Source organism: Miniopterus schreibersii (assembly GCF_964146895.1).
Source record: "Miniopterus schreibersii genome assembly, chromosome: 13".
NCBI lineage: Eukaryota > Metazoa > Chordata > Mammalia > Chiroptera > Miniopteridae > Miniopterus > Miniopterus schreibersii.
The window spans coordinates 26510558-26527217 of record NC_138113.1 but is presented as its reverse complement, the minus strand read 5'-3'; the positions used below and the strand labels follow the sequence as shown (position 1 = coordinate 26527217).

Genomic DNA, 16660 nt, shown 5'->3' with positions numbered 1-16660 from the left:
ATCATGTATGCTCTGCATACATATCCTACTCCTTTGAGAAAAGAAAACAGACATCATGCGCTGTTTTTAGTATTGAACTTCTCAGTCTTCCTAAACAAAATGCGTTTCACTGTTTCAGTGCTGCCAAGAACTTGACAATTTGGGGGTGATACTTAACTTCAAGTATTTGAAATATTTTTCCCGGATATTTCTTTCCTGTCGGTTCGTTTGTTAATGGAACTTTTAAGAAGAAATATGACAATTTCAGGATTGGGATGGGCTCACCGAGTTAAAACTCAGATTTTAATATCGTGAACAGGTTAAAAATCAATACAAAGAGTTAGAAAAGCCCAAGCAATTTTTAAACTTTTTATATTTTTCATTCTATATGGCTTGTTAATTCAATGTTACCGGCGTCTCCAGAGCTTTATATTTGAAAATGATTAAAGGCTCACTTTATTTGCCACCGAAGAGAGAGTTTTCCACAGAGCAGTGTGGAGGCCGTTGAACAAGAGAAGCGGAAGGAGAAAGAAGCCATGTCACGCAGGAAACCAGCATTGCTAAGGATCTCATTGTATTTTTGCACCACCTAGAAAAGCAGGAGACTTAGTGGGGAGGAAGGAGGAAGACAATTCGATACAGTGGTATTTTTTGTTTAAAAAAAAGTTTTCAGCCTGGCTGCCGTGGCTCAGTGGTTGAGCATTGACCTAGGATCCAGGCGATCGGGGTTCGATTCCCGGTCAGGGCACATGCCCAGATTGCGGGCTCGATCAATGACTCTCTCATCATTGATGCTTCTATCTCTCTCTCTCCCTCTCCCTTCCTCTCTCTGAAATCAATAAAGATATACTTAAAAAAAAAAAATCAGAGAGGGGATTAAAACAAACCAATGACTAAAACGAGAACACACCCAGGGGGACAGAACAAATGTTACCAGTATCAAGGATTAGTAAACAGGTGTGAAAATTAAGTAGAGTCAAGTTCAGATTAGGGGAGAGAGTTTTACACCAGTGAGTTTATAAAGCCTCAAAGTCAATTAAGTATGTAGACAATTTTTCTTGCACAAAAAAGAGTGTGCCTTTTATATTGTACTGACAGGCATTTCCTTAAAATGCCGTCTAATATTTTACTGTCTTGACTAAAGAAATGGAAATCTGTCAGACTCTTTGAAGGTGACCCACACATGTGGCTCTGCAATCTTCATTACACATGGAAAGAGGTGCAGTGAATTTTCTCAGGGGCTGATCCTGGGATTGATTCTAATGAATATTTTCATTAATATCATGGATGATGGGATAGGGTGAGCTTAGTAAACTTTCCAGTTATGCCAGACGGAGTAGTGAAAGTACCAGGAAGAACATGATTGCGATTTTAATGACCTTTTTGAGTTTCAGAAGAAAGTGAATGAGTTTCATTAGCAAGATCAAGATGTTGGGAGTGAATCACTAGCAGTGATAAAGTACTTTATGTTGTATCTTAAAAACCAAGTTTATATCTTTTAAAATTTAGTTTATCTTCAACCCTGAAGGTAGGTGCAATTGTCAGTCTGGAGGTAAAATGGTACTAGGTTGGCTTTCACTGGGGATGACAGAGAAATATGGCAGAAGAGGGATGGGGGGTGAGTTGAAGAGTGAATCACCATGTAAATCTGCAACCAAGCTTCATCCTCAGGTGTTTAAAGAAGATTATAACCTTGGTAACGTGGACTAATTTTACTGGTATTCTCAACATTGGGCATGCCTTGAATTAGTACATTGTGCTCAATTTAGTTATTCAAAACATGAGTTCAGGGGAAATGGCATAGACTGTGGAAATTATTCAGCCCAGAAAAAGGAAGGTGGAAGTGACACACTTAACTTCAAACACACTTTCATGGCTCATTATTGGAAGAACAGTCAGCAGCTCTTCATTATTTTAATTGGCCATAGGAAAATATACAATCACTTTTTTTTTTTTTTTAAAGAACATTTCTTATAAAGAAAATCATCACCAAGAAGCTGGGACATATCACTTTCTACGGGGATGACTTAGGACAGTCATTGCCTCTAAACCCTTCCCTGGCCTCCCTCCCCCACTCCTTCCCCCCTTTTCTTCGTTATTTCCTATTCTTTTTTCTCTCTCCCCCCTTCTCAGCCTCTCTCTCTCCCTTCCTTTCTCCATTACTCACTTCCTTTTTTTTTTCTTCTTCTACGTTTTAAAAACCCTGTCACTTTGACTAATGAGAACGATTGTTGCTAAGACTACAGTTTGCAGAGACTAAAAGCTGACGTAAGAAAGTTGTGCTGTGTGATTCAGCCTAGCCCTTTAACATCACTTCTGTGTTTTTTACTATATGTAATTGAATATCAAGGAGGCATTCTTGTATGTTAAAATGTGATGTTGTTCTAAGTTGAAAGTGCCTTCCAGGTATGGGAAATAACAGTGCACGATCCTCCCATTTAGGTCAAATGGCAGGCGATCATACCAGGCTGGAGTTCCATAACATAGAGACTGGCATCATCACGGAACGGCGGTATCTGTCCTCTGTCCCCTCCAACTTCATCGGACACCTTCAGAGCCTGACATTTAATGGAATGGCCTACATTGACCTGTGTAAAAATGGTGACATAGATTACTGTGAGCTCAATGCCAGGTTTGGCTTCCGGAACATCATAGCCGACCCTGTCACCTTCAAGACCAAAGCTAGCTATGTGGCCTTAGCTACACTGCAAGCCTACACGTCTATGCATCTTTTTTTCCAGTTCAAGACAACATCCCTAGATGGACTCATTCTCTATAACAGTGGGGATGGAAATGACTTTATTGTGGTTGAATTAGTTAAAGGGTGAGTATAGGTCAGTCCAATGACAAATGAAACTTTGGGAAAATGGACCTCAACTTCCAAAAATATACGTTGAACAAAATGTGTTGGATACAAGGCCATGGATGGGTGAATAGGGTGGGGGGATATACAAATAATATATTCATTTACATTATTTAAGTATCTTATAAATTAATAGGGCTGTTGTATAGTCTTTTACACTTACATTTCCATAGATGAGAGATAAATAACATTAAGTTCTAGTTTATGCTACGCATTCCATGAATCTTACACTTCAGATGTGGATTGCCCTGTTATTACTACGCATACTGTAATTCTACAAAACAATTTCTACGCATTTGTAGGCTAGTTTGTGCTAAGTTAAATAGCTAACTCAAGTAATCAGATTACTTCACTTTTATAAAATCCCATTTAACTTCAGCCGAATTCTATGTCCAAGTTCCTTAAAGAATTTAGAAAGGTTTTTGTGAAATCCTTGAAACTGTGATAAAAGTTTTATGTAATTTAATTCACTTGGGTATTCATTCATTCATCCAGTGAATATTGCTGCATATTTACAATAAGCTAGAGAATGTGCCAGGAAATAAATTTATTTCTTTGCCACCCTGTGCGTATCTGAGATTCCACCAACCCCAAGGCACACATGCAAACATTCAACCGTAGGGGGTACAGGTGAACACATAGAACAAAAGCACTGTGACAAGCTTTCCAAGATGGTCATGTGCAGAGGCTTCGGCGAGTGTTTAGGAAGATTATGAACCGTCTGAGGCAGGGAGTGGATATTCGAATGGAGATCTGAGGGAGGAGGGCGCATTTCCATAGAGAAACAGGCATTGGAGGTAGAGGGAAAACAGTGCAAGAAGCTGAGAGGGATTTCCAGTTCAGCGTGGTTCGCAAGGGATGGAGGGAGTGGTGAAGACGGGTGAGTAGTGAAAGATGTGCATTAGACCTTCCAAAATCAGTGCAGACCATGATTTTTAAAAATTACTTTCACTATTCCGTATAGTGAAGACAATAAAGAACCCCCCTTACTGACACGGAATAGTGTTTCCTACCTTCTTGTTAGCTGGGCTTCTACACCACACACTCTCCTGACTCCTGGCAAGGATGGAGTCACCTGAAAAACAACCCCCCATTTGCAATGTCAAGTTTGACTCCATTGAAAACGCAAAAAGTGATGGCATTTTCCCACCTGTCCTCTTTTCCCAGGTACTTACACTACGTGTTTGACTTGGGAAATGGTGCTAACCTCATCAAAGGGAGCTCAAATAAACCTCTCAATGACAATCAGTGGCACAACGTGATGATATCAAGGGACACCAGCAATCTCCACACTGTAAAGATTGACACGAAGATCACAACGCAGATCACGGCGGGAGCCAGGAACTTGGACCTCAAGAGTGAGTGCTCAGGGTCAGAGCCGCCGGCTTGAGCCCCGTGGTCTCCATGCACCTGGAAGGTCTTTTGCTTTGGGGGGGGTGTGTGTGTGTGTGTGTGTGTGTGCGCGTGCACACGCCTTCTGTAAAAACTGACCAGAATTTCATTTTCTGCACACAATTAATAATACAACACACAGCCCCTGTTCTGCCTTTAATGTGGCAGAAACATGCATTTTTAATAGCTGTTCAAAACATGCAACACCTAAGAATGCATGCATGATTAAATTTTAAAGAGCGAGGAAAGGTATTCTTAGTTTCCTTATTATAAAGAAAATTAGGCGTTTGCAAGTTTCCTTAGTCCCAACAGTTTTTAATCAATGCAGAGTCGAGGTAAACAGACACCTAAGGAGTTTCTTCAAAGGCTTATTAGTTTTATTTCCTTGGTGAGGTTCCCAAGATACTTACGAACCCTCTGACCAACTGGGGTCCGAGCCTAGCTTATACCTTTGCGCCTCCAACAGTGAATCCTCCCACTACACACACCAGTGGAAATGTTTCTTTTACCAGCTTCTAAGGAAGTCTTAGCAGACATTTTCTTTTCTTACTGATACTTGGTTTCATCAGTGAGCAAGACAAACTCCTTAGAAAACATGTCAATAATAGGAGAAAATAACACGTTTCTATTTCAGTGGCTTTTGTGGATTGCTAAGAACATGTCTGCATATCCCATTGCATTTAACACTACGACAAGCCTTGGATGAGGTATCATTAGCGTTTTATTAAGCAAGTAGGAAACCTGAGCCCGGAGTGACTTGCCCGGGATAAAACTACTGCTACAGTGGAGCAACCCGGACTCCCGCTCTGGTACATGCCCCCTGCTCTGCCGCCTCCGCTCTGTCCCAGTGCACCCCATAGTTCTGCAGGGTCCTTGTGGTTGCATTTTTGCTTGGCAAGAGCTGTTCATTTATACTGATGGGATCTTTCCCTCTGATTCCAAAAGAATGTACATGAGGCAGTTAGGGAACTGGAAAGAGAAAATGCTACAGAAGTCTTTCTAAGAGAACAATCCTCTTTCTAAATAGGATAAAAGAAGAAAGAAAAGTATTTCACTTTCTGTAATTGCAGAATTTATGTACATCCCAGGCTAGATTTGTCCAGCACCTAAAATGTGTGGTAATGGCTGTCTCCCTTCTTTCAGAATGGGCCTCCTGTTAACTTCAAAGACATCTTGTTTATGCCCACAAATCTAGTAGCTTAGCTCAGAAAGTGAAATTCAATTCAAAGGAAATGCTGTTGAACAGGCAAGGCCTCTTTCTTGTCTCCCTCTGCAAAGGGAGGGACCTTTGCAAATCTAAGAAGTCCTCAGAACTGAGTTTTATTAAAACATTGAGCATTTCATGACTCTGAATATGAGTTTAGTTTAGTTTTCATAAAAACTAAAACTATGAATTGAGAATAGGCTATTATACAATAGCAAGATAATAGGCATTGAAATTTGACTGAGTGCATTTGTGTTTAAAAAGGACAATTTTAATTTGAGGGTGAATTTCCCAGGTAAATAAAGAGATTCTATATTAATGACTTTCGCCTCTTGAAGTCCCTTGTGTTTACGGACTTACCAGATTATGCCGAAAGTGAGAGCAAGTTCCTAAAATTAAAAATTAAAATCCAAAGCCTTGGGCTTGTATATAGGATGTGTGACCCAATGGCAGCAATAACCCCAAAGAAGCCCTCTTGCCCTGTGTGTCATGAACCAGAGGGAGCATGGTCGTGGGGCAAGACATCTCCTAGCTCCCATGGTACCACCTCTTGGCCTGTGTGACTGGGGCATTGATCGGATGACCAGTATTTACTGAGCACTCACCCTGTGTTGACAAAAGAGCACAGTTGGGAAGAGGGCGGTAGGATTCCTGTAATGATGAGCTTTCTTGCCCTTGGAGAAGACTGACGTTAAGGGGGTATTTAAAGGGCACAGAAGAACATGATGCCCTAGAGCCACTGGAGGGCATTGGAATTAATTTGAGGGTAACAGGAAGAGTCTTGCAGGAAGGGATGTTTAAGGGATAGCTGAAGGATGAGTCACAGCAACTGTGCATTGTTTCTCCTTCCTACCCGGCCCCCCGCTGGAATTGGGGGCTTTTCATATAGGGCGACATCTGTATGAGCTCTTCCCTCTGTGCTAAGCATCCTTGCTGGCTTTGCAAGCTGGTCCTGAAGGATTCAGCCACTCCAGATGCGGGAGACATGAAAGCTGATCCATCTTGGTCAGTGCTTTTATTTCATGCATTTTTTGCCTAAGAGCTGTATCCTTACAGGATTACAAGAAAATTGTCAGATTTATCCTACACTCTGCTTAAAGTCACTGCAACAATCTTTAGTTCTCTCAAAGTGAGGTCAACCAACTTAACCACATCGGAGTCGCAGGGTGGGATTTACAGATGCAGACAGACCTGGCGAGGCAGTAATCACTGGAGAGTGAAGTGCAGGGAACAACAGGCTGCCTGTCTTCAAAGAGCCCTCGCTCATCTAAACACTGTTTCTCAAAGTCCAGAAAGAATGCAATATCTACGTGGAGGCCAAATTTAACTCAGGTTTTAATTTTAATACAAATCCTGGCTTTGCCTTTTTCTCCCCCCTAAGAATTTTACTTTTGTTTTGTTTTATTTCCCCAGTCCTGGGCTGAGGCGATGTTGGATGCCTCAGGATCCTGCAAAGTCTTTTTATTTCTCATGTCACCATCCCCTAAGAAGACACTAGAGGGCAGCATAGGGCCACAAAACCGCCATCTGGGATTCCGGACGGGAAAAGCTTACGGGCTCCTCCGGGGCTAGGAAGCCCGATTTCTTTGTTTGCCACCACCCCAGGCCCCAGCGAGCCGTTATAATAACGCACGATTTTGCCTGTGGCGCTGTTTCATTATATAGGATGGGCCTTACCGTAGGAATTTGAAAGCTCGGGAACAGGTATCCCATTCCCCACCTTGACTTGGAAGGAGATGGTCAGAAATGGGCAGCAGGCGACTTATCTTTCTCGGAGAAAGGGGATTCTATGCAGGTGACCGTGGCTCAGATGATCTTTCCTGACACTGCCGGGCTCAGGGGGATGTGTGTCTCTCCCCGCTGGCCCAGCTCTCCTTTCATCGTTATTTCCCAGCTGTTGTGTTCTAGTCCCCCTGGCTATTACGTGCAAGCTGCAACCTGCAGTGGAAAGAGCAGCATGCATTTGCTCTCCGGATGAATTTCTCGCACAGCCGTACATTCACTGTGGGACTTCTGAGTCCTGCCCCCTTCAGAGAGAGAAACGTCGGTGTGATGCCTCCTTATGCTCCTTCTCTTGTTCCTGTATTTGGCAAATGTTTATGTTTGTATGCCGTGGTACATGGGAAGGAGCTAATAATTATTGATTTCCTATTAAATGCTAAGTAGCTTTAAATCAGATGATTTTATTTAATCCTAGCCATTACCCAGGGATTTGAATCGAGGTCAGTCTTGTTCATTCATTAATCTAGTTCAAGAACAAAGATAGGGAGGAAGGGTCATCTTTGGCCTCCGTCTTTATGGGTGTCTTTTTTTATAGCATATGGGTTTATCTTTCAGCAAACTGAGGATAATTTAGTTGCTGGGTGGGGGGAAAAATAAAGATTTCTAGGTGACTAGAATATAGTGCCCTCAGGTGGCCACTTAGCAAAACTACTTAAAAGTGAAAAATTCCTTTATAGGCCACATCTAGGCCAGCCTAGGTAGAGCTTAACCCTTTGTTCATCTTCTCAGACCCCAAATTCCTTGACCATAAGGACTTTGAGCGGCTCTCCCTCTGTCCCTATCTTATCTCTTCTAACTACCATCACCATGACTATTATCAACTCATTAACCTGCCACTTATCCCACCTTAAACCTGCCTTGAAAACAACCACCTGCTATTGTCAATCATGCTTCCAAGCCACAGTGTCCCCGGTCAGAGAGGGCCGAACCAGGGCTGTCATTTCAAGTATATTCAAAGATTAGAAGATATATTCATTTTTACAAATTAAAGGCAAGACCCTCTACCAACAGAAGGATTTGCTTTATTGCAGTGATCTGGAACCAAACCTGTAGTATCTGAGCTTTGTCTACAGTATCCTTGCTTTTTCCATCTTGATCTCACACGGATCTCTATTACTTAGCTACCTACCCACTCTATCCTGAACATAACACCTATGCCCCCATTGTCTATTCTTTTTTTTTCTTTTTTTAAAATATGTTTTTATTGATTTCAGAGAGAGGAAGGGAGATGGAGAGATAGAAACATCAATGATGAGAGTCATTCACTGGCTGCCTCCTACATGCCCCAGCTGGGGGCCCAGCCTGCAACCCGGGCATGTGCCCAGATTGGAATCAAATCGTGACCTCCTGGTTCATGGGTCGATGCTCAGCCACTGAGCCATGCCGGCTGGGCCCCATTGTCTGCTCTTAATGTTGCTATTTGATAAATCGTTACTATGGTACTTTAGCGGTCCAGACTCTACACCCAAGTACTGATCATGTTTAAACATGCCCAAGCTTTATGCAGCCATGTGACATCGGATAGCTCACTTGCTCAAATAAGAAACTTTAAAGAACAGTCTGACTTCAAGCTTAGCCTTAAAGCAGGAGATGGCACTAAAAATGGAGGCAAGCTCCTTTTGTGCTATTGGTTAAGCTATCGATAGTTGATTGATTGATTGGTTTTTTTGTTTGTAAAGGAAAGAGATTTACTCCCATTACTTCGGTTAATGGGAGATTATTTTAAAGATCCATTAGGAAGAAAGACAAATCCTTTTAGCTGCTGAGCCATGAGACCACACAGATAATAAGAACTTTGTTCTAATAGTCATACTAGCCTCTCAAGAGTAATCCTCTTAGGTGTTCCCTTGGTTACCCATATACCCAGCTCTCTAAGTGCTCCCAGACCCATCCTCTTGCTGCTGTGCCCACTCTGATCATTTCTCTTCTCTTCTCTGCTTTCTGGCTTCCACTCTTGCCTTCTTCTGCCTCATGGCTTCTACCAATTGCTTTTGTTCCTGGGTGTGTTTCCACTTCTGCCAAATCTCCCTTTCGGCTCATGTTCAAGTTCCCTAGCTAATCCAGTGAGTGGACGTGTCTAGAACACAACTCCATGGACCTTTCCCTGTTGCTGCTGGTCAGGCTCACTTCTGCAGGCCAAGCAGCTGTAAACACAGAGGTAGATTCGCATGGCCTAAAATGTGAACTTGAAAGATGATCTCTTTGGAAGGAAGCTGTGGCTGGAAGTTTCTTGGTAGCTTCTCAGAAGGTAGCAGGGTGAGTGGTGATCTGCATATTTAGAAAGGCCCTCGGTGTAGTGCCAGAAGGCGAGGAGAGGGGAGTTAAGGGGTTTTAAGCAGGAGAGTGGAGTTTATGATGCATTACAGGCTCATTCCTTTGGCTTCGGTGTAGAGAACAGGCTGAGGTTGGGGGCGAGGTGGGGGAGACCACGTTGGAGGCAGTTGACATGTAGGGAACAGTCAGGCTCTGAGTACCTAAAAGTAAGACTTGACCTTTTTGTTACTCCATTTCCCATACCAGCACTGAAAGACGGAGATATAAAATTATTGCTTTTCTCCTGCCGTCTCCATTGAGTTCCCAGGCTTTGCAGAAATCAGTCTCAATCTGTTATCTTTACTATAATTCCTTCATCAATTTGTTTGAATCCCTCTCACCCCCACCCCCAGTGAGACATTATTTTCTTTCCACACCCGGTTTTCTTGGACCTACTGTTAACATGTGTTTTGGAAGTTCTTGCCTCTGCTGCCCTACAACCCTAGGACCAGCTCGCGCAACTGCAGCAGACTTAAATTCTTTATTCTCTCCTGACAACTCTTTTCTTTTTTTAATTTCTTCACCTATAGTGATTGTTTTGGAATCTCTTCTACATTAGGCATAGTTTTCTTTGTTTAGTTTTTGCAGCTCCCTCCAGCTCTATTATTTGAAATTTCTCTTTCCACCTTTAGGATCATTGATATCGAGGACAATCTGGCCTGACCCATTCCTTTTACAAATGAGAGAACTGCGCTCAGGCAGCTAGTTAGTGTTTTATATCTAGTCTTTTCATTCCCAGTTCAACACTTTTTACAATAGACCAGGGAAAACAAGTTTTTGCTCACATTAACCTCAATTAACTATTAGTAACAGCCTAGAGCAACGTTGTGAAAAGAAAGCTGAGACCTTTTGCAGACTCACTGGAGAAGATTATTCTCATGGTCAGCCACAGGTGCAACATGGAGACTCTAGGTCCTTCATCTGCCGGCTTTTCACTTCTCGTGCAGTTTTGATGGCCCCGAATCTTCCCATTCGTAGTTGTTTTGGGGTAGCTGATACTCCACAAAGTCTACAGAGTTTGCATGGTTCTCAGACCTTCCTTTTTTTCTTTTCTTTCTGAAGGGTGTTTAAAGCCCTGATGCTGGTTTCTCCTCACTCATAACACTGGCTAAGCTCTGGCAGCCACAGGCCTTGGCTTGTGCTTACAATAGGTAAGAGGAGGTCATGCACCAGGAAAGATAGCTCTCCCCAGTCCTCCCACAGGGAACTGTGGGCTCCCGGAAACCTGAATCCAGTGCTCAAATGCCGTTTACACCTGGTGGCAACTTACCATGTCCCTGTGGGGCAGTGAGTGATTAGATTTGCTGATCTCTTAAAGCTGTGATATTCATGCTGTGGAGAAGAAAGTACCTGCAGGTGCTCAGAGCTGGGATCTTAAGGGCCAGGTGACTGATCACAAGATCTCAGCCTTGGCATAGCTGGGTCTTCAGTGCTTGCCTCTCTTCAGGGAATGCCAAGGATGAAGCTGAGAGGTCTTCCCGGAGGTTGAGCTTCTCGGTCAAGAGCTCCGTAAGTTAGAGCTACCTGGGAAAGCATTCTTGGCAATATCCTTCTCACTCAAGAACTTAAGTCTGCGGAGTTTGCATGGTTCTCAGCCCTTCCTTTTTTTCTGAAGGGAGAATTAGACAAAGGTCTTTGGGGGACAAGAAACGTAAACCTATTCAGACTAATATAAGTAAAAAACGGGGGGAGAGAGGCAGGGTATAGCATTCAAGGACTCAAGGGCAAGAAAGAGAAAGCTTAAGGCTGGATAGCATAAAAGCCGTATTCAGGAAAGCTGTCAGCAACTCACCAGCATCTTCGCCTCCCAGGGGGCTGTGCATTGCCTTCTCTCAGCTTCCCAATGAGCACCCCCACCATTCTTTTCCCTCCCTGCACAAAGACTTTCTTCGCTTTCACAAGCATTGGCAAGCTTTGCCGCCCCAGACCTGGCTTTCTAACCCCGACCAATTCAGATACCCAGGAGAAACTCATTTGAGTTTTGAGTCCTAGTGGCAAATTCTTGGGAGAGTAAATTTGGTTAGAACACACGTCGTCCCTGTGGCCAGAAGGGGAAGATATGAGTTTAGTTGTCTGACCATTTGGTGCCACGCAATCAATGCCTAGTTTTCCACTATCTTGATGATTGTAGCTCCGACCTCCAACCCCTGTCCTTAATGTGTAGTTTACAAAACATTTAACATTTATAGGTGCTTAAAACAGGCCCAGGCAAATATAGTACTTGGTTGGATGAATGGAGATTGGCCAGTCAATCACGCGTCAGCTTGTACCAGAGACTGTCTGCCAGTCCTTTCAACTGCTCAAGTCCTCCGCTTTCCTAGCCTTTGGGGAAGGTTGCCCATACCTCCCCACCCCCCTTGTTGATCACTGATGTTAACTATTTTCATTTCTCCTTAAGAATAACTTAAATAGTGAGAGAACAACGTGTTTGGAGACATGCCTTAGGGAATGACACTATTCCAGGGGGACTTGATGACTTCATTGAGAATATTCCATCTTTCAGGCACAGAAGGAATTCCTTTCTGAAAAAAAAATACAGAAAACTTTAGCCCTGGCCAGTGTGGTTCAGTTGGTTAAAGCCTCGTCCCTGTGCACCAGAAGGTCTCGGATTTGACTCCCAGTCAGGGCACATACCTTGGTTGAGGGTTCTATCTTTGGCCCAGGTTGGAGCAAGTGCAGGAGGCAAGCGATTGATGTTTGTCTCTCACATTGATGTGTCCCCTTCCCCTTCCCCTTCCCCTTCCCCTTCCCCTTCCCCTTCCCCTTCCCCTTCCCCTTCCCCTTCCCTTCCCCTTCCTCTTCCCCTTCCCCTCCCCCTCCCTCCCCCTCCCTCCCCCTCCCTTCCCTCCCCCTCCTTCCCCCTCCCTTCCCTCCCCCTCCCCCTCCCCTCCCCTTCCTTTCCCTCCCCCCTCCCCTTCCCTTCCCCCTCCCCTCCCCTCCACTCCCTCCCCCTCTCCCCCTCCCCTTCTCCCTCTCTCCCTCTCTCCCCCCTTCTCCTTTTCTCCCTCTCCTTCTCCCTTCCCCTCTCTCTAAAAATCAATAAACATGTCCTTGGGCAAAGACTAAAAAAATACAAAAAAGTTTAAGTACTTAAGAAAAAATAAGTGTTTTATTAAATTCTGTGAAGCTCCTAATATTTTCGAAGTTTCCTGTCAATGTCTGCAGAGCTTTTGTGTGCTCTGTACTTTATTGTTCTTTCAAACTGTCCAGGAAACTGCTGAGGGCTTTGCCCTCTTTCATCCTGCATATCTGAGCTGAGAGCAGCGACAGGTTTTGACCTGCATTAAAGAGGCCATTGTAATGGGAAAGAGCTGTTCTTCTTGTACCTTCCCTCTACACCACTAGAGCTTCCCCACCCAAAATAAATGTTCATCTTGAAATAGAAAAATTAAACTTTTGGGAAACAAGAAAAGCTATTTTGGAAAAGAAAAAAAGCCAAATAGTTATCTAGAGCTACCCACAATCTCAGGAAAGAGTAACAAGTTTGCATAGGTCTGCTTCCCGGTCCCTCAGTTCTAAGTCTTTTTTAATTTCGAGAACAGTCATTTTGACACTCCTCCACTTATTCTATTTCTGTCGCTGAGCCGGTTTTGAGTAAAAATAGGCAGTGTGGTGCAGTAGGAAAAGAGGCAGCCTGGGCCTCGGAGGCTGGGGTGTCGGTGCTGCTCTCCTGGTGCTGGTTGGATGGCCTTGGCCTTGGGGGGTAACTTACCTTTCCAGAAGAACGGTTCACTCACCTGTCAGGTGGGGACAGTGGTAACTCCCTGCCTTTTGTGAAGAGTTGCTATGAGGGGAATCAGTGGGATAAGAAGGGGCAAAGCACCCGTCAGGCCCGGGCGCTGCGCATGTGTGAGGCGTCGCGGCATCTGTAGGGTCGAGAACCTCGGCGAGCCGCGTGCAGTCCCCAAAGGCGAGCCTGAACCGCGGAATGAACGGCGACAGGCCTGGGTGTGGCTAAGGGATGTCAGAGGCATCTCACCTGGCCACCGCATGCATGGGGAAAAAGGAAGAAGAATGAAAATACTTGAACCCCCTTTTAACCTACAGGTAAATTTGCAAAGCCGTGAGATGAAGGTAGCTTGGCGTGACTTTCTCTGCCTGAAACCCTACCCCATCTGCCAGTGTCACTGTCGTAGTGGGTTTAAAAGAAGACGGAGTACTGCGGACACCTCCACAGTCATTTTGTTTTATTATTTCCCATTTAACATGCCCACCAGCTTTCCCTCATAGTATGTTGGCCAAACACACAAGCAAAATCTGTCTTCCTGTTGTGAGTTTTATAATCATACTTTTTAAAAAAGTTCTCCTACTTGGGCAATTTTCTTTCAAAAATATCAGCTAGAAACAGAAATTTCAGAATATTGAAAGCATTTTTCTATCCTGCCCAGAAACATAATGTCTGTATTAACTCTCAAAGGCTCACTACAAGAAAACATTAAGGTCCGAACTCCAGCCTGATTGGAGTCCCCCTACCTATTCACACACAGATACTAAGTTGGGCAAAGGATGAATGCAGGTGTCCTACTTATCTTTTTGGAGGGAGGCAATTGAAAAGTAGCTGCCATACCTAAAATTCAGATTTGGGAGTCTTAAGAATTCTGCCCACTCCTCAGAATTTTGATATCTAATATTTATGATTATGGAAGCAAATTAACTTTGTCTTCATGAGATTACTTATGAAGTCCCCCATTGTCCCAGGAATTTGTGTAATTTGCTTGGACTCCTGCTAATATTTACTACTGTCCCTCCAGCGACCAAGATACTCCAAAACATTCCTATACTTTGTGGTAGTGGAGATCTGCAAATTGGCCACTTGCTAGTGTGTAAACCAGTGTAAATTAAGTGAAAATGATCATAGTTGCAGGAGACCTGAGCTTGGAATCAGACCCTGCAATTTTCTGGCCTTGTAGCCTTGAACCATAGTGCCTTCATCTGTGACATGTGTTCTTGATAATTTTCATTTATTTTGTAGCTCACCAGGCAAAAACCAAATGAAACAACTCATGTGCAAGTGCTTGGTCAAGATAAGAGTACTACACCAATGCCAGTTGTTGTTGTAATAATAAAGTCAGAGCTGTCTTTTCTGGTTTTGACCATGGCAATTCTTGACACTGATTACCAAGGAGTCAGAGCAAGGAGGTGACCCTCTCTCACTCAGACAAGTCTCTATCCATTTAAATTCAGTTGTCTCAGTGATTTTTGTGAAATTCAAAATCTTTTTAGCAAAAACGGATACACTGTTGGATATGGGAGCCTGTAGGATCAGGAAGACCTGTAGCTGGCAAGGAACTAAAACATGGCTGTAGCAGAACAGAAGGACTCTGATCCTAGGTGGCCTTGAGTGGTGGCCCAAAGGCTAGGTGGAGTGAGGCATCTACAAACCTGTAGGAAGTGCAAGTTGGGATTGGCAGATTTACTAGGGCGGAGCACCAGGGTTTCATGCAGGTAGCTTGGCTCTGTTCTATGACCATACACTGTAAATGCCTGGCTTTCTGTGATAAGGTGACAGAGAAGAAAAGTGGAAAAATAATGTGGAGGGGCCATAGTGTGAACTGCACCTATGGGGAGGCCACCTGAGTTAGGTCATACTTGAAGATGGGATAGCACAGAGATTGATAGAATGCAGTAAAGGGCCAGGATAGGCTGGAATTTAATTTCCAAAAAAAATGTTGGCATTTATTTTAACTGCAGAAGAATACTCATGAAGAGGGTCTCATTTACTGCACATTGATGCCATAAACAGATTTTTAACTCCTATCTTTGTCTCTCTCTACAAATAAGTTCAAGAAAAGCCAGTTAAACTTGGTCATGAATTACTCTTTCAGAATGGAAAAAATGCCACTGCGCTGAATTCACTTAATGAGCTGGATGAGTATTCAAGAAAGGGGTCCATTGAAGAAATATTTCCCACAATAAACTTCATTCAGTATGCCTCAGGAAGGAACCAGGGATAAGTAAGAGAGCTGTGCCCATAAACACCCTCACTATGGCCTTATTGTTTAAGTGATTACTTATTGAATGTAACCTGCTCACTTATCCATTTATTCAATGAGTGGACAAGTAATGTTTGAGTACTTACTGTGTGAAAATGAGAGTACAGAGATGCTTAGCTCATAATAATTTCTTTAGGAATTTGTAGAATAAAGGGAAAGTAAGACGTCCGCACAAAGAACTAGGAAAGACATGGTCATTGTCAGAAAAGAGGTTCAAATGTTATGGGGATTCAGAGGTCATACTCGCTTATGACTGAGGAAGCAAATGCACTAACAAGGAAGAATTTAAGTGGAGCCCCCCAAATTGGATAGGATTTGGAAATGGAACATCGGAAGAAGTAAAGTATTCACGATGGAAGTAATATGATGAAACGCCTTGAACATGCAGCATCGCAAAAGTCACAAAAAATACAGGTTGGCTAAAGGTCAGGATATAGGGAGAGCACTGATGTTATCTTAACTCTTTGCCAGGCAAAAGTCATTGGAGAAAGATTGTTCAAAGTTTAGGGAATGTGACTGAGGCTGGATAATTCAAAATCTTGAACACGGCCAACTTCAGGCTTTATTTAGAAGGAATGGGACACAGTGGGAAGACTGATGTGGCGTTGATGAAGAGAATGGATGGAGGCAGAGACACCAGAAAATAAGTTACTGCATGAAAGGTGTACAAGGGGAACAGGGGACGAGAGCTGGAGAAGGAAATGAAAGTGGAGAGACAAATGTCAGAAGTATTGGCAATAGTTTGACTGTAAGGCGTGAGGTACAGAATGAAGTTAAAAATGATTTTGAAATTTCACTTCGGGTAACAGGGAGACTAGAAATGTGATTGCTATAAAACAGGGGGTCTAGGCACAGTTCCCCAGGAAGGGGAGAGATGCTGGTTTGATTTTAGACTGTACTTAGAAAGCCCGGACAAGCCTAAAAATAAGGACTCACAGGCATTTCCTACAGAAGTAAAAACAGGTTGTTCTAGGAGTAAACTCTTAATGTACTGAGGAACACTAAGGTGTATAAAAGTTAGAGGATCACTAGTAAATCAAACCGTTTACCATTGAGCATCTCTTCATCAAAAGTTTCTAAAAGTAACCTAACATTTTTTCATAGGGATCTATAAGGGACATGGTTCTCAAATCT

At 43.3% G+C, this 16660-nt stretch overlaps 1 protein-coding gene across 17 annotated transcripts in view; it reads left to right on the top strand.

The window, feature by feature from the left end:
* The window catches only part of NRXN1 (neurexin 1), a 916928-nt gene that overhangs the window by 448361 nt on the left and 451907 nt on the right, over positions 1-16660 (top strand). For all 17 annotated transcript variants that reach the window (XM_081155805.1, XM_081155804.1, XM_081155817.1 and 14 more), the window contains 2 exons: positions 2422-2803; positions 4010-4200. In XM_081155805.1, the coding sequence (XP_081011931.1) occupies positions 2422-2803; positions 4010-4200 (573 nt within the window). The remainder of the gene's footprint in view (positions 1-2421; positions 2804-4009; positions 4201-16660) is intronic.